At 43.5% G+C, this 18,792-nt stretch overlaps 1 protein-coding gene across 2 annotated transcripts; it reads right to left on the bottom strand.

Annotated features, from left to right (window-relative positions):
* Window positions 1-5,035: 5,035 nt before the first annotated feature.
* LOC119647897 (odorant receptor 67c-like) lies at window positions 5,036-13,860 on the bottom strand. 2 transcript variants are annotated; one of them, XM_038049203.1, is made up of 7 exons: window positions 13,527-13,860; window positions 13,370-13,462; window positions 13,210-13,315; window positions 12,525-12,801; window positions 12,267-12,468; window positions 5,394-5,549; window positions 5,036-5,329 (listed from the first exon to the last, which is right to left on the bottom strand). In XM_038049203.1, exons 1-7 carry the CDS (start codon window positions 13,812-13,814, stop codon window positions 5,276-5,278), a joined length of 1,176 nt encoding a protein of 391 aa, XP_037905131.1. In that variant the 5' UTR covers window positions 13,815-13,860; the 3' UTR covers window positions 5,036-5,275. The 2 variants fall into 2 exon arrangements, with proteins under 2 accessions (XP_037905131.1, XP_037905132.1); XM_038049204.1 differs by having other exon boundaries at window positions 13,674-13,860.
* Between the last annotated feature and the right edge of the window lie 4,932 nt (window positions 13,861-18,792).

Below are 18,792 nucleotides of genomic sequence, written 5' to 3'. Positions count from 1 at the left end.
TTATTGAAGGGTCACACAGAATTTGCGTGCGCAGACCACTTACGAAACCTCGACGGTGGTGTATGGGTCACAGATTTGATTGGTAGAGTGGTGGTACGGGGGTGTCTTCGTTAAATCATACAATATAGCATAGGCCAGGCGGCTAGTGACTTTTTTTGGGCAAAAATAAGCGGCACATTCGTATACTGATGCTACGCCCCACCGAGTCTCATACTGTGAGTTTGAAGACCTGTTAGACGATTTATGGATATAGTTCGAGCCAACGAAAGTGATATAAATACCTATCGGAAAGGTGGATTCGGTTCAATTGTAGATATGACTTTTGTCATAAAGAGGTGGCTGGACCAGCCTAGCAAAGCAGGCACCTCCACGGTCACAAAATGCATCTCTAAAGCATGTGGCGCACCGATGCCTAGGGAATGCTCATTCCCTATTAGAAGATCCCATTATTGGTGGAACATTGAACTGGCCAGCCTTCGATCTGCCATCTAGTCACACGGACGGCTCAGAGGGCAATAGGTAGGATAACTCAAGGGCAAAAGAAGCGTGGCTATAGGGAAGACCGCAAGGACCTGAAGCTCGCTACCCAGCGGAGCAAGGGAGAATGTTTTAAGGAGCTCTGTTTCGAGGCCGACATAAATCCGCGGGATAGTGCCTATAAAATCGTGATAGGACGATTCAGAGGACGTTCATCTCCGCTGATCACGTGCTCTATCTTCTTGTAAAAACTAATCCAGGGGTTATTTCCCCAGGAAAAGGAGATACTCACACCTTTCAGCGGTCTCCGAATGTGACGCCGATTTCACCAGTCACCAGCTATCATTCGCAGCGGTCGTAGAGACTTCAATTGCTTCCATTCATCGATCCGTTTACACAATTCTATAGTCAGATCTTGATGTCGTTCGGGACGTAGCCGACGTAGCCACCGGATCGTGATCCTTCTCCGGGCCTATGTCCCCGCCTCACTTATTATGCACTTCAAAAGGATAACTCCTAAATCTACTGCTAGTAACAAAGTGGTCAATCAGCTCGCACGGTGTCGATCGTTGAAACTGAATAGGCTATATGACAGACACTGTGCTCGAAAAATGTGCCACCAATGATCAGGCAATGCAAACCTCAGCAATCCACAAAAATTTCATCATTATCATTAGGGGCGCCGGCGTGAATTTTGTGTAAAACAAATCCTTATTAAAATCGGTTTACGGTCCGTCTGTCTGTTTGTCCGTGTGCCCTTTTATGTCGATGGAAACTACTATTAGCTCTTGCTAGACGGTTATGTGGAACTCTTACCCACTAAAACCACCTTTTTCTGCTTCCAATCTCTCCGCCGGATTCCCATATGATATTAAGTCGCAGGGCTGGACCAGGATTCATCCTACACTCGTGTTCGTTTAACTTTCATTTTTTCGGGTGACTTCTTCCTGCCTAAGGTTCTTATGGATGGCTGCTATCATCTTCCCGACTTGTTGGCAATGCGGGTGTTGTCATGACCAAAGCGGTAAAGATATGTGGGGTACTCTGCATGTCAATTTAGAAATTGTTTTAGATTGTAGCTAACACTTTGTCATCTGACATCTGACATCTGGGATAATTCTGTAAATCCAGCATAGTTTAAGTGCTTTTCGAGTATTGCTTCAGTTCGTGCCAACTGTCGATGGTAGGGGTGGGATTCAGGGTAGCGTATGTTGGGTCGTAAAGGCGTTGTCCCAATGCTCTTAATCGGTATGGGCATGCAATCTTTTTCCTTGAATGAAGCAAAATTGAACTAACAACTCTGGAGATATGAGGCCAACAGTTTTATCCTGGGCCGCTTATATTCGGTGACATTTTCGCTAATAATATTGTAACTCCAGTTACTCCCGATATTGCTCGCTTGCTTCCAGTGCCGTCTTCTTCCTGGAAGAGAGGCTTCAGTCTCTTGGGTTTGCCATCGACGCTCGAAAATGTCTCTGTAATTCTTCTGACAGAGATTCAACTGTTTTGAGAAGCAACCCAGTAGGCAGCGCCTACTGTGGTGGCTGGGGCGTCGACACGGCTAGAGGAGCATCTTGGCGAAGGAATGCTAGAAAAATAGTATTTACCGGCTCTTGCCTGGTGGTTTCTTTTGGAGTGGAAAGCTCGTGATTGCTTGCACCTTGTCTGAGTTAGGTTGAATGCCGTGAGGGGTGATAAAATGGCCTAAAAATTTCACCTATTACTGGGGAAATCCACCATTGGATTTGTCAACGTTGAATATTAGACTATTTTAAAGAAGGTATTGAAAAATGAAAAACACGGCAGTCAGCGAAATGCGCAATGTCTTGGATGAGTGGAATGGGGGTACCGGTCAAGAATCGTCTGAGCATTCAGGCGTCTATAGTGTTAACGTGATGCAGGACATCATCCTTAACTGGCTGTGAGACACTACATGAGACAATAGAAAGAGTAACGACCGACCGATGCTACATATCTAGTAGCCGATAGTGGCACAGGAAGTTTGCTCCTACTTTGGGGACACTGATGTCTGCCAAAATGAAGCGCCAGGAAAAGGTCCTACGCAAAACCTTGCCTGTAGTCGTAAGTTGTGATCGGGATGAAGTTTGCTGCCGCTAATTTTAGTTACTGAGGAAATTGTTTGTTGGGTTTGGAGATGGGGAAGACCAAGACTTTCGCGCCTTTGTTTACCAGCTAATTGCAGCCACTAATGGGGTCATATATTCTAAGGCGACGTATTGCTACACTTAACTCTTCAGTGGTTTAGGTTGAAACTGTCTATTATTTGCAAATAAGGTCACTTAATTGTTCTGCTCTCGGCAATTCACCTTATTTTTTAAAGGCTTGCAGTAGTGTCCATTCCTATTCTAATGAAAGTGGACTACGTCAATACTTTTTCACTATAACCTTAGTTACGATAATAGGATCAGAGAAAAAGTGAATTTAATTGAAGGTTAAATAGTTTGCAAATGAAATTCATACAATTCGGGATCAACATTCTGGTTTCATGATTCATTCCGCTTCACAGTTTTGCTCTGGAACAAGTTTCCTCTTGAATTCTTTCGTTGTTGATAAAAGTTGGTACTTATCGTCTGCTTCATCCACACTAAAATAAACAGTGATTCATGGCTTAGCTTCTTGTTGAAAGAAATATGAGTGTCGTTGCATCATTCCATTTTGATAAGCGTTATTGTGTTATTGTCTCCAACAAGAATTACCCTTGGTCTTGGCTAAGAATTTACTCAGAATAATGTTTGCTTGATCACCGCCAGGATTATCGGTCGAGTTCGGATATGAGTACGAAGTTGAATATATATATTTTGAACACGCCTATAAGGTGTGGCCTGGGGTTTATGGCTTCCCTTGATGATTATTCAGTTTGTCGTAGTGTAATCAAGACCACATGTCAAAGTCGTAAGCGGTAATCAAAACCACATGTCAAAGTCTGACAGGTCACAGGGGTTAAGATGTGGCTTCGAACGCTGAACTCTGGATATTAGCTGAATCCCCTCCGGGGCTCTGTCGGGATCGAATTACGTTCCTCAATAAAGCAAAATACATGGCAGACAATTATGATAAAACCCACAATGTCATCCAAAAAATAAAACTTAACTTTTCATCATGACGTATGCCCTGTATGAGGTAGCCTTGATCCCATCGATAAAGAACCTGAGAGGTAGATTCTTCACTCACTTAATTGGAAGTGAGCTGAGATCTGCTCTTTCTGTCAGCACTCTTGGTCTCAACTTCCAGTCGGCACCACCTGTAAAGACTAAACCTTACTTATAGGTAATCCTCAGCCTTTGTACAAACCGCCTCCGGCCAAATTCGGGTTACAACAAGGTAGAGGAAAGGATCGTCCGGGGAATCTGCAGCTAAGGACAAACCAGTGCCGCAGCGGTCGTTAATGGACCCAATTCCTCAACCAAAAGTTCAGCAAAAGCTAAAGCTGTCGAAGCGACGGTTAGGGCTATCGCACGATAGTCAGCAGTGCGAATAGCTTCGGAGGAAACTCCTGCCGGTTGTAAGCACTGGAGAGGCATCAATCATTGATTTAAGGCGTCATGTGTATACCGGAAAATGTAATGGCTAAACCTAAACGACAAAAGCACGAACGATTGGCTCATAATTCCTGGTGACTTATGACGCTGGAAAACAACATGAAATCGATCCGCGAATAATCAGTTCTCCACAAGATGGAGTCAAGAAAAATTCATTTATTAGTAAGACGGAGATCCATTGATGCAGGATTTCTTAAGAGATATCTACACGGATAAGTATTTACGGGCGATCTAGTCGTAATAATTATTGGTAAGTTAGTGCATTCAGAATTTGGTGGCTTGAATTTAATCCAAAGTTGGATCCTCCTCAGCGTAGTCAACTGACTTGGAGACTTTTACGACAGTAGATTCATTGGATGATCTCCTCGCCTCAACTGGCCACGAGTCTTTTAGGGTGGAAGACGAATCGGACTTTTTTTTTTGGAAAACCAGAGGACAGAACTAGCCGAAACTCTCGGAAGTAGAAGAATGTTTGCAATAAAACTGATGGCATCGCGCCATCAAGTGGAAAATCTTCACGCAAGAACACGGGGTTAAAGGCCCCGCAGCAATATTTTTATTGTCCTTTAAGAAGTGAGACATGAAAGCCACGCCCGATGGAAGAAATTAGGGTGGTTATTTTGGCTATATACAGACATCTGTGAACAGAACGAGTCAGGCCGGCACCTCATATGCAGCTGCCTGGCCTTTTCAGACCTCGGACATGTGTAAATACGTGGGTAAGGTTAACTTCAACGAAAAAGCTGCGCACTCTCTGCCTCAGCAAAATGTTTTGCGATTCATAAAACCATGCAAACTTGACAGACAGGAGGCCATTGAAAGGGCTAGGGGATAGTAGAATGGGCCTTCAAAAAGGCCTTAAATTAACTAAAACTGTTTAATACATACCCACTGCAAACTTTGGATAAATTAGTTCATCAAACGCCCAAAGATTCTTACATAAAAACTCCACGAAACCTTTCATACTTAAAGCGCAGAGCTTCCGGTTTCCAATTTGTTATTTGTCAAATTGCCTTTATCACTAGAATGACATTTAATGCTAATTATTGGTAAAATAAGGGTTGCAGGTTGTGAAACTGTGCTATTATTTCTTGATAGATACATATTTGCATTTTAAGTGTCTTTAGTTGGTTTTTTCTCCATTGCAAATACCAGATTGTTACAAGCAATCAAATTTATTTGCTCGTGAACTATAAATGCCATTTCAATCCTGCAAGGACCTCCATCGAAGCTGATTACTATGCATACACTTGTCGTAACACAGCTATATAGGAATAAGAGCGGCTTAACACCTGAAATGAAAAATTGTTTATTCATCTTCAAGTTGATTGTTCTGTAAATTTATTTTCAACTTACTCCTGAAAATGTATTCAAAGAAAGGCCGGAAAATCCTCCAATCGTAAACGTAAGTGGTTTCTGAGCGTTAATCATGAATATGAGTAGCATCTTGCAGTATCGGTCCCCATATTCAAACCATGCGGTATCGTAACCAGCCTGAACTAGAAGTTTATTCTACAAATATTTGAAAGAAATCAATGTTTGAGTACTGAATTTTCAGTAACTGGAGTTTTCAGTAACTGGTTTCCCTTATTCGTGTTGCCTTCCTAATGAGTAACTTGGCAACTATAGTAACTACAGCTCCAGATGATTTTGGGAAACACCTAGTCCTAATTGGATGGCAAAAGCTAAGCATTCTATTTTTGGCCGACACCGAAAGTATCTGACTTTAGCCCAAGTGGATAATAAGATCACAAAAGTCAAACTAAGTAACATTCCTGAACAGAAATTTGTCCACCAAACCATGCATGCCTTTTCAGCAAGGCCGGACTGATTAAAGAAATATTTCGAGCACTTCATCTATAAGGCACCACAAGAACCAAGTTGTTAGGAGAAGCATAGAAATTAGGTCGACATTCCAATCTATAATATAATGGGGCCTTGACCGTACTCTAACTCCCATTCACAAAGAGGGCAGACTAAGCCAAATATCCTAACGTTAAAGTTGACTCTGGCAACTGCCGACAGCGTTACTGCCAATGAAAGAATTTTGAGTGATAGTTTGGCTTGGGAACCTACAGCACCAGAGGATCATATTCTGATCTATGTTGCAGCTGCCATAGTTAACATATAGTACACGTATCCAAAATTATGGTTTCCGGAGTTTTTTGATACTTGCAAAGGACACACAACAGCTTGTTCTTTCAAAACGAAAGAGGATGTTACTTCCGGTTAGATAAAGAAGAGTAGTTACTCCAAACAAAAACCTGAAGTTGAGGGTTACTTCTCAGGACATCACGGAGGAAGGGCGGGTCGCACTTCGCTCATTTGTTCAAGTGCATTCTCTTCGTCAATTTTTTTTTTGAAAACAATGCTCTGAACAATGACTTCATTTCAGATAGTAAATTACCTCCTTTGAACTTGAAAAACAGAGAGTGGGAATCCATGTCGAATATAACTCGAGTGCAGCAAAACATTGACATATGCTTTTGTCGGACATTGACATCGAAACCTCTAACAGATGTTGCATAAAATATGTAGCGTTTTATGAGACAGAAGAATTCTTTACGGTACAACAGTCTCTTCGAGGCATCGGTCGCGGTTCGCCGAAATGCGCTTTAACTGGTGCTGGAATGCCCGAATTCCTCCTCTACCGTTTTGCGCCAAGTGTTCTTGGAGCGGCACACTCGTAAGCCATCTTGGAATAGTGGTTTCTACTGCATGTCATAGCCGGCAATGCCATTGTCACCTGTCCTTAATGTGTGATTTATCCAATGTCACTTCCGCCTTTTTCACTTCGTGTACCGGTAACAGGCCTCTGTGCCGACTAATTTCTTCGTTTGAAATAGTATGAGGTTAGCGCACTTGGAGGATACGATGCAGACAGGTTTTGGCAAAGGAATGGAGATTTCGTGTGACAGTGGTGGTCACCTTCCACATGCTACTCGCATATAGCAACACAGAAAGGACTCTACCACGGAACACTCTCAACTTGATCTTGGTGTTGAGATAATTGTGTTCGGTCGCCATTGTCAGCATAAGCCACGCTTCCTAGATATACAAATTGATTAATGCTTTCGATGGGTCCATGACGCATTGAGTGACTAAATGGATGTGAACAGCGTACCGTGGTGTTTGAGGAAAGATGTCAAAGCCCATTGAATTTCTCCACATCCTCCGGAAGAGGCAACATGAGTAACGTCATCGATTACAAGAAGAAATAATACCGGTCCCAAGATGCAACCCTGGCCTCTGAGGTTATAACTCAGGGCAGCATGTGACAGTTTGCGTCATTATATATCGCTCTGCATATAGCCATTAGTTGCTCTGGAATGCCCCTCCTGCATAGAGTATGCCAGATACACTCTCTCTTTGCGCTACTGAAAGCTCTCTCGAAATCATTGAACCGGTGCAGCGAAGATTTAAATTCCGCACACTGTTCCAAAATGATCCGCAGGGTGTTGATGTGGTCAGTGTAAGAGGATCTCGAGCGCAAACGGGCTTGCTCTCTGTTCAAGTTTTGAGATATTCTTTGATGTTTTCTAGGATTACATTAGCTCTTTTGATGAATTAAATTAGTTCTTTTGTTGGCTGAAAGCGCGCAGGTTCCCCTTCAATTGTCGCACTCGAAACGGGTCCCCTTCTCTGGAATCCATTCTCTTGGAAAGGTCACGGATTCAGTGTGAAAGTAGCAATAATTACAGGTGCAGCTATAAATAATTCGGCGTGAAGACTGTTATACCCAGCGGCTTGTTTTCGTTTTTGAGTAGAGTCATGACCGAAATGAATTTTTTTTTCTGCTTGGGGGATCAGTCCGTATATGTATGGTACGCTAACTGTCCTCGAACAATGTGCCAGCAATGATGAGGCGGGGAAAGTTGCAGAAATCTATGAACCCCCCACCAATATCGTTACGATCGCCAAGACTGTGTTTCCCCATTACATGTCCAAGCAAAGTGTTGTCGGAGCCTATCTTAGCATTCAGATCACCCACCACGATTTCGCTTTTAGAAAGCCTCTCCTGAAAGAAAGCATCCTTCTCTATCTTCTATTCCGGAAGTCTCCGTTGGTGCAAAATTGTGATGTTTCTTAACCTGGACCGGAATCTCACAATCAGAATTCTGTCAAAAACCGGTTGCCAGGCCAAGAGACCGTGCCTTGCGGTAATTTGTCAGAAACAACCCGACACCGGATTCGCGTCTGCTACCACTCAGCTTTCAGAGTATAAAATCGGATTGCAAGAGGGAAAGATGTACCCTCCGGGGTCCCAAAATCTTATTTCGCTTGAGTCCAAAACGTCCAGCTTTTATCGGTGGAATTCCCGGGTTAGAGAAAGCGTGCGCACTTTCCAGAAAACAGTCATGGCACGTTTTCGATAGCCAAAGTTCGTAGTCATGAGGTCATCCCCTATCCGAGCCGTTGGAGACGTTTCGGTAGCAGTAAATATTTTCAAAATTTGCAGTTTGTCTTCCTTGAAAATTTGCATCCCTTTAAGTGACCCTTTACACCAAGCAGAGAAGACTTGAAGATGTAGAATCAGCAAATTTTGATGATAGATGACCCTGGTCGGATGTGCCGGGCGACGATTAATATTCAATTATCTCATTTCTACTGTCGGCAGCTACTTAGATTAGAGTAGTATTTAGTATTATGCAGGTGGCAGATTGAAAGGCCGCAATGGTGGGTGGAATGGCCGAGATACGGCTGTAGGTACGTAGATTTGCAGACGGGGTTGTTAACTCCATCGTACTCTATGTTCCACAACTTCCACCTCAGAGCAGAGCTCCTTACAGTATTCTATTTTGCTTCGCACAGCTAGCTTAAGATTAATGCGGACTTCCTTACATGCATATTCTTTTTGCACTTTATTGATCTTACTTACATCCCTCTGGGCCGTTCGTCTTGCTCGGTTGAGCCGTGGTTTGTTGAGATTTACCGGAGTTGCATCACTTTAGGATACGTACCGCAGTCGGGCAGGCGCGGTCATGAGTCCGCGAAGGACTTTCGACCAATCAGCTTGACTTCTTTCGTGCTGAAGACCCTAGAACGCGTCCTGGACATTCACTTAAGGAGGATTATGGAGAGAACGCATTTCTCTAAGTCACAGCATGCCTACCTCAAAGGAAAATCCACAGAAACCGCCCTCCACGAGGTAATTGGCATGGTTGCGCGGTCGCTGCAGTACAAGCAGTATACCCTTGCTGCCTTCTTAGATATAGAGGGAGCTTTCAACAACGTCAGTACCAACGCCATCAAGGAAGCCTTGACCGATATTGGATTGGACGGGTATTTTACGCATTGGATTATATCCATGCTGAGTACCAGGATAATTCAGTTGGATCTGGGAGGCAACCACTTGACCAGAGCTGTAAACAGAGGCACGCCCCAGGGTGGCGCCATCTCATCGGTGCTCTGGTTAATAGTAATGGACAAAATTTTACGTACATTGGACAGCAGCCGGGTGAAGCTGGTGGCGTATGCCGACGACTTGGTGATATTAGTATCAGTGATGTTTCTGTCCATTATGAGCGACATCATGGAAGGAGCGTTGCGAAAGGTGTGCCTGTGGGCCGCAAGATGCGAACTCAGCATGAACCCAACCAAAACGCAACTGATGCTATTCACCACCAAGACAAAGATACCTGAATTTCATATACCACGGCTGAATGAGCAAAGATTGGTTCTTTCCTCTAATGTAAAGTATCTGGATGTAATACTGGATATAAGCTAAATTGGAGGTTGAATATAGAACTGAGGGTTAAGAAGGCCTGTATAGCCTTCTATGCCTATAAGAGAACCTTTGCCGCGGATGGTCCTCTGGATGTACACCGCTGTAGTGCGTCCGATCTTGACGTACGGCTCTATTGTATGGTGGCAGGCTTTGAAGAAGAAATACAATAGAACGAAGCTTAATAGGATTCAAAGAACCGCGTGTGCAGGTGCTACGGGGGCTCTGCAGTCCTGCCCGGCAGATGGTTTCAATGTACTCCTGCATCTCCTCCCCCTAGACCTCCACATCAAATATGTTTCAGCGTGCAGTGCCGTCAGACTACGTGAGTCCGGATGCTGGACAGCGAAGTCCTACCGCCACAGCAACATTCTAGATGAAATACCTCCAGAAATCTGGGGATCCCCCACGGACTATGTCACACACAAGCTGAACTTCACGAGAAACTTTGCTGTGGACCTTCCAACTAAGGCAAAGTGGAAGACCGACGGCGTGTTGCAAGACTATGATACGGTATTCTTTACGGACGGATCAAAGATGGCCTATTGAGTCGGCGCGGGGGTTTTCTCGAATACATACAGTGTATCCAAGTCGTATGGTCTCCCAGGTTTCACCAGTGTATTCCAGGCGGAAGTACTGGCGATAGTGGAAGTCTGTCGATGGCTGGAGCGTGATTCGAGCCCCAAGCGTAACATAGCCATTCTGACAGCCAAGCGCCCAACAAGGCCTTGTACTCAACAACGACATCTTGTCGGCTGGTGGGGCAGTGCAGAGACACGCTCAACCATCTGGGCGGCACGCTCAAGGTGACTCTCCTCTGGGTTCCCGGGCATAGGAACATAGAGGGGAATGAGCGGGCTGACGAATTGGCCAGGCAAGGCTCTGCTCTTGGCAGTCCCTCGGGGAATACAGTCAGTGTTCCGCTGGCGGCTGTCGCGGGTGGAGTCTACTCGCACTACCTAGCAGCCACGGGCTTAAGATGGCGAAGGCTTACAAGCTGTGCCAAGTCAAGGAGAATTTGGCCTGCTTATAACATAGCCCGATCACGAGAGCTCCTGTACCAGACGCGTGCAAATGAATTCAAGATTACGGCGGTCTGCACGGGGCACTGGCCCATAGGGGACCATGCCGCTAGGCTCGGCATACCCTACAACTCGCATTGCCGAAGCTGCGAAGAAGGAAGGGAAACCCTCATGCACTTTCTCTGCGATTGCCCGGCTCTGGCTAGAGTCAGGTTGCGGACACTGGGTAAACCATTCTTTGGGGACCTCAGTGAGATTTCTAGCTGCAGGGTGGGAGAGCTGATTTCCTTCGTGAATGCTACGAGCCGGCTGGACTCTGCTTCCCTGGCCCCATAACAACAGTCACGGTCTTAGAATTTTGTGGCATTAAAACGGCGCACCAAAGCGCTAATTGGGCTCTTCGTAGCGGCCACTGATACCTACCTACCTACCTTGCTCGGGGGCAGGTTCTTCGACGAATGGCTAGTTTACTATACCACCACTACTGGGGAACGTGTATCTTCTAGGTATGGATGGGTTATATGTTTTGGAGATGCATGGTGTCAAATGAAAGTTTGTTCATTCAATGCTTTTGTAGACCAGCCTAATTTCCTTCCCGATTTTGGGTATCCTGTTTCCCTATATTGTGCCTGTCTCCATACCTTGAAGATAATTGCCTGGTGATCGCATTGGGTATAGTCCTGGCTAACGTGCCAGCACATGTGTCAGTGCAGGACTGACAATGGTCAGGTCTATGATTGGGATACTTGGGATTTGGTGGGATGGTAGAAGTGTTAACGCCAACACATGCAGTGTGTAACATTTTTTCACTTTGAGTGTAAAAGGGGGTTCTCACACATGCCATTCAAAAATATTTCCTGAATATAGTCATGCGGGGTATTCAATGAAAGCTCTCGACTAGTACTATCTAAATCTTTTCCGATAATTGATGCAAAGGGACAGAAAAATCTGAAAAATCACAAGGCTGTCACTATACGGATTCTATTGCTAAAATGAATAGTCCGACATAGTATATGCTTATACATTACGAACTAGGTACAATGGGACAAATGTCCGTTCAAATATACTATATCAGAAATATACAAAACCTTTCATACCTGAGGCGTTCAGCTTTTAGTTTCCTGACGGTTTTATTGTCCTCCTCGTGAAACTCATCCTAAATAGAAGGGGGATTCTTAATTTTGAAGGCTAGAAAACACAGGGGTAAAGTAAGGATATTTGGCAGCTGCTAGATTCATGGAATTGATGGACACCGACGCAAAAGTGGGCTGTTTTGTTAGAGCAGGCTTAGGTCGGGGCCCGGTTGATGAGCCGTTAATGACGATGATGTTAAAAATGGAGGCAAGAATTTTATGCGAAAGGAAGTAAAAAACAAAAGGACGAAGGCAATTGGATTCTCCCGGCGCCACCAAAATAAGTCAATAGGAAAGCTGTCGTATTCAATAACTTGCTTTGAGAGTACTTTAGAACCAGACATATTACCTCTTCCATCACTTGATTGGTGAACCAACAAATTGAAAACAGTTGAAAGAATACTCCACTGCAGTAGAAATATATCAGTAATCCTCCCTCCGCTGCGGGTAAAACAATTGCCTGAAAACCTGTTACAACGATTACAAGAAGGGAAACGAAGAATTGAAACAGGATCGGATACTTGAACAGATTCTCGATGTCATCTCGAATCCTAAAAATGGATTCCATAATTAAGAGATACAGATTTATTGCCAGATAACAATTTACCGTAAAATAAGTTGGTGGTATTCTAAGCACTCTGCCAATTTGCTACAGGCATCCTTTTGTAAGATAGCAGAGGATGTCAAATCGGAGAAGTTTATGGTAAGGAACTTCAAGTGAGACTGGATCTGATTCACCAACAAAATATTGATGCTGTCGATCGCAACGATTTGGATTCCCAGGATGAAAACTGCAAACCACCAATAAAGGATGCGGACACTCATTGGCAGAGAGTCTGGTAGGTGAGCGCGAAATGGGAACTTCCTTCCTCCCATAGTTGGCTCTGAAACGAAATAAATTCTAATGAAGTCAGGTAGACTTGATTTTTCTTGAGAACTCTATTAGTTCCAGCAGCTTCAGTTTAAACATTTTGACAAATTCCTTGAACATTTTTCACCCAAAAAGATAATTCTTGAGATACTTTTCTTTCGATACAATTCACTCTGAAGTCTTTTAGAAATGTTAATAGATTACTATAATTAAAGATATAGATTGATACAGGTATTGGCACTAGGAAATGTTTCTGTTGCTCGGGCGGAAAGTGTGTTTGATTCAAATTCGCAAATTCCAAGGATTACGAGTAAGCAATCCAAGGAAAATGATTTGAAATTTTGAATTAAGCGAAAAAGAGTTTTCAGATTGTTAAATTAATCTGCGGTTTATGCCAATGCCTTATTGTTGCCATTTTCACCTTTGATCATCGCAAAAAGCGCAGCTAAACAAGTACAGGTTACAGTCGAGGAGTAAACTATCACAATCAATTTATTTTTTATCTCACTGGTCCGGAAAATCGCATGCTGAAATGCTTGAATATGATTAAAGTGTTGTCAAAAGATATTATTTTCAAATACCTGTTCTTCCTTTTTAACATAACGTGAAGGTAAACCTCTAACTTCTTCCAGGACAGCTTGCAGCTTCCGTATTCTGAATAGCACGTTCAAGACCTAAAGAAGATAGAAATCCATAAACTATAATAGTATCTCACTGCAAACTCAAAAAAATCTTTACTTTCACAGTACCACTAAGATGAGTTACAGATAGACTCAGATTTTGCACGATATCGTTGAATGAATTGCAATAACTTAGGTCAAGCATTTCACAGTAGAAGTAGTAACCGTTAAACAAAATAAAGGAAACCAAGCAGTAAAGACATACTAGGATTCGTGTATAAAGATGAGTTTCTCGAAAAAAGACTGGAACACCGAAAATTTGTGCAACAAACACATTCAATTCTAGGGAGCGGACAGGATTTATTCCAGATACTGAAACGGTTGTACTTTCCGACATCCTTTCCATAAAACAAGTTTCTCAATCCTGCGAAGCTGCTTCGAAAGGACGAATAGTGAACATGTGATGGACTAACTTCTGTTCCCACCGCTCTGCGATTGATATAAAATTTATAGAGTGACATACGTCTACGTAATAACATTCATTTCATAATCATAAAATTACAGGTTCCAAGTTGACTTGTTACTGAAACTGCTCGAACTCTTAACAACAGTTCTTACATTTTAATCGATGATTCTGTAGGTTGAACTGGGGAGTATGAATCAGTTTGGTGTTCATACACACATGTCCACATATACACTGTAGGCGGAAACATAATAGATTGAATAATTCAGTAATATAAACAGGTAATTTTTCTTCCTAGAAAGTTTTGTATTTCCTATTTCGGGAGCCACTTACTCCCTTCTTCGGTACTTTAGCTACTAAATTATTGGTAAGGTAACACGGATTTAAATAGAGAATTGACATCTATATGTCAATAATGATTAAGTAATAATTGTATAACTTTCAAAGCGGGAAGTTGCTGCCCTACTGACCAAGTGACTCTCCTGTGAGTTAGGGGTTGGTTGTTTCTAAGGTATTCCCTGCATGTCGTAAGAGGCGACTCGAGCGAGTGACCCTGTTAGAGGTCGTTAACGATTTTTAATTATGTCGCTTACGATACGGGAGGAGGGGTAGTATCCTCTAGGTACCCTAGCAAGTAGTTCTGACCCCCTAGTTGACATAATACCTGCATCCCAGATAATAGGCTCGAGAAAGCTTGTCGATGAAGAGCGAACTGGGAATCACCGAAACACGCTGGGACACATGGGACGTCCTCCGAACTTATGGAGTGATGTGATCCTAGCTCTGTGAAGGTGGTAGTTGTGGTGTGTATCATGAGCAACCACCTTCGGCACCCTAGTTGAACGTGCGCTGATTTGTCCGTGAGATCCGGGATCAGCTTAGCTTGTGTCGGGCCTCAGGGAATTGGGGTAGGCCTTTGTCCCCGAGGGTATTCCCGATCCTGACTATTGTGGCCCGCTCTCTTGCAGACGATGGGCCGGTAACAACTTAAATGGCGAAAAAAGAAAATATAAATAAGGAGATTAGTAGGCTGCATTTGTACGCAGCGCGAAAGTGCGATGCTCGCCCCAACCCCAGCGAAGGGCGCAGCAAGAGCTGAAATATCTGACGAAATTTCTTGATTCGAAAACAGAGAAGAAGGCTCGCAGAGTGATGCGGCACGTGTGACGGGGTCTTCAACCCAGACCGTCCCATGAAATACTGTTGTCACGGAAAGAAGCACAGTGGAAACTACTGAAACTATCCAGATGGCTTCAAATATTAGTCGAACTGGAGCGCTATTTGCAATTCTTGTGAAAGCCGAAGAGGAAAGGCTTAGCAAGAAATGCGCGGGGGTTATGAAGCGCATGCCATCTCCGACGTTCCTCTAGACGACAGAATTTCGTACTACAGGCATACATGGAGTGTAACAGAAGATGCGCGAAAAGCAGGGACAGCCGCCCCCCCCTCTTGAAAACACTGCAGATACCAAAAGGATCGCAGGCAGCCCGCTGCAGAGGGACCTGGGTAAAAGACGAATGCAGAAAGGGACATCTGAGGGAGACTTCACTCAGGTACTTTCCATGGCTCAAAAAGAGAAAGTGAAGGGGGATAAAAGGCAAAAATACGCTACACCATCTGCAAAACCTCTGCTTAAAGAAAAGGCGAGGAAACGAAGGAGGACTAGACCACCAATTCTGCTTATTAAGCCGATGTAATGCAAGACCTCTGCGAAATCCGTTATAGAATCAAGTCCGGAGATAGTGAAGCGGAAGTGTCTTCCTTTCGGAAAACGAAGGGTGGTAAAGTCCTCTTCGAAACAGGCCCGAAGACCAGAGATGAAGGTTTTGTGAAGCAGTCAAGGGTTACTGGGAAAGAAGAAGAAGAAAAAGTTTTTGTTTCTAGCCTTGAATCCACGTGCTCTCTGAAACATTAACTGTGCCTGCCTGACAGAAAAGAACCAAATAGAAGAGGCTATTCAGCACGAATTTTCGGAGGTAACCGATGTCCGAATTGGTACCATCTCTGCGAATTTGCGGCGTCAAACACTCGCTGTGGTGAAAGTTGCGGAGCAATGTGCGGGGAAGATTCTTAACAGTGGGAAAATCAGAATTGGTTAGGTGATCTGTAGGTTGCGAATTTGGGCCGTCCCAACCAAATGTTATAGACGGATTGCGGGCATACATTTGTAACCTGCCGCGACCAGACCAGTCAGCCCACAAGAAACCATTGACTGACAGACTCATGCGCAATGTATAGCTTCGCCACCGAACGCCCATATCGCCGCTTCATCAGTCGAGTCGGCGACCCATACACAACCGTCACGGTTTCTGTAGAGTTTATTTATGATGGCAATTTTCATTAGTGGTTCAGAGGTTCTCTGCTCCAGTGAATCACGAGCGACCCTCCAATGATTGAGTTTTATATGACTAAGCCTACATGCAAAAGGAGTGTGTAATTTTTTTTTTCATCAAATATAATCATGTGGGGTATCAAATTAAAAGTTTCGGTTAGTATTTTTCGAAGTCGGTCTCAGTTTTGACATTTTAGGAGACTGCCGCTACATGGTGCCTGGGCTCCGAAATACCTTCCCTACCGATATATGTTCAAATAAAGTTAATAATAATATATTACTATAATTTTTAGTAATTGGCTGCAAACCCTCCCTTAAGTTCATCGTAGACCCCAGACAATTTTGCAGTGATGTAGGCTATAATATAGAGCATGATTTTTACAAGTTTGGTGGAAATCGCACTATTACTAACAAAGTTATAATACGTCAAAGTTCTTTCTTCTTTGCAAATTCAAGACTATGAATGTCAATATCACCCGGAAGTGGATAATTTCACATAATATATGCATATATTACGTGGTAGGTACTAAGTAATATACAAAACCTTTCGTACCTGAAGCGTTCAGCTTCCGGTTTCCCGACTTGTTTCACTGTAGTCAACGCCTTCCTGAATTGCGGACATTTACCACTTCCGGCAATATGCCGGTTTTCCCTTCCTGCGGATATTAGGCATTTGGCGTCCCTATTGCACTCCTTGGCAATATGTCCTTTTTCTCCTCACACCTTGTGATCGGATCGATCAATACCGCTGATGCATGGTTTTGCGAAGTGACCAAACATAAGGCACTTGAAACACCTCTTTGGAACCTACTCTCGCAGGCGGCAGACACCCCATCCAATTCGAACCTTTCCAGCCGACAATAAATTCTGCACTGCCTCCACTGATGAAGGGAACAAGTAGTTCCCGAAATATCGGTATTTGCAAAACTAATAAATTAATAAAAACAAGTTTTTATTATTTCACATCATTTTTTGCCTTCGTGATTGGTTTTCTTGGCAAAGTCTTGCTTCACTTGAACTCCTCCTTGTTTAACTGTAACCATTTGTGGCATTAGATGCCGCGGTGGTCAAGGTGTTCACCACCGTGGCACTGCGGTCGAGGAATATTGACGACCGAGCCCCTGCATCTTAAGTTTCCCCCTCCTTTCTTCTTCCATGTTGGTTTTATTTCCTAGTCATAGTCATTTTCGGCGACGCATCGGTGATGAGCAAACACTAGCCCATGCACAATCAGAAAAGAAAAGTGCATGAATACATATTAACACATCAACAGGTATGCCACAAATCCGCCAACCGGGGTCGCACCTGATGGGAGATCTGGCAATCCCTCACAAGTCCTCTGCCTGGCTGTCACACGCGATTTACTCTATTTACTTACTGAATCAATTGTCACGAAATTTGTGGAGAACATGTGGTCTGTATGTCTTGCGTGGCATCATTTTGCACTGGGCCTCGCTATATATGCGAAAGGGGAGGGGTGGAGGTAGCAAATTCTTCTTTTTCCAGAATATGGTCATGTGGGATATCAAACGATAGGGTTCAGTTAGTACTTTCCGAAAATGATCGTATTTCTGACATTGGATGAAACCCAGGGGATTGAGGACTAAAAATGAGTGCCCTGAAAAGTGAAACGGCTCTCGTTCTCAGAACCTATCCAACCGAACAATCTGAAAAAGTCACAGTTATGCACCTATGCAAAATCTATGTGGGCCTCAAGTTTTAAATTAAACCTCGAGTTTTGAGTTAAACAAAGTAGAGCAAAATACCACCTGCAGTTGGTTTAATTCACGGTGTGCCCTTGGGTGGAGGCCCGAGGCAACGTCAACGTCCAGCCTGTGATCGAAACCGACCAATCACAACAATTTTTTTCAGGTTATGTTCCACCCTAATCGATGTATATCTACTTTAATACCAGCGCTATTCCACTTTTGCTTGGTGGATGCAATAAAGTGGAAATATTCATGGTAGGTGCCTATATATAAATGTAATAGATAATGTTTGTTTAGGAATATATGAAGGAATATTTTTGAATTTTTAGCTATCTATTAAAAGGAAAGTGTGCATAGAAAGTTCCTCCCATAAGATGAATACAAAACCCAGCATCCAGCGTCTGGTATTCCGACTTATTCCCCCTTTCATCACCTTTACATCGCCATTCTACCATTTGGTCGGCTATATCGATTAATACCCCTTCAAACAACTAGCTGTTCGTGAGACGTAGCCCACTGTTTCGTTCGGGATGTGGTTGGTACTGCAGTTTTTGCTCTGATACGTTTAAGCCCCATCTATTAAGAGGTAGATTTAAAAGCATGGTATCTCTGACTCCGGTCACTGTCTTTTCGTTACATTTCCAGCTTTGTTCGCTCCATTTTTAAGCCTTCTTAAGGTTGGTTGCACTGTTGCAGAAACGTGGGAGACCACGCTGTTGCTTGCTCAAAAGCTTTCTTTTGACATAGGTTACCAGAAATTTCTTTTCGCGTTAAGGTTAGTTGACCTATTCTGGATGTAGTAACGTTCGTGATGCTTTCCGCCATACTGAAGTGGCTACAAGGTTTTATTTGCCCCCTTCCGTGCATTCTTAAATACGAC

Source organism: Hermetia illucens, chromosome 2, assembly GCF_905115235.1.
Source record: "Hermetia illucens chromosome 2, iHerIll2.2.curated.20191125, whole genome shotgun sequence".
Lineage (NCBI taxonomy): Eukaryota > Metazoa > Arthropoda > Insecta > Diptera > Stratiomyidae > Hermetia > Hermetia illucens.
The sequence above is the reverse complement of the archived record's forward strand: the minus strand, read 5'-3'. Positions and strand labels throughout refer to the sequence as shown.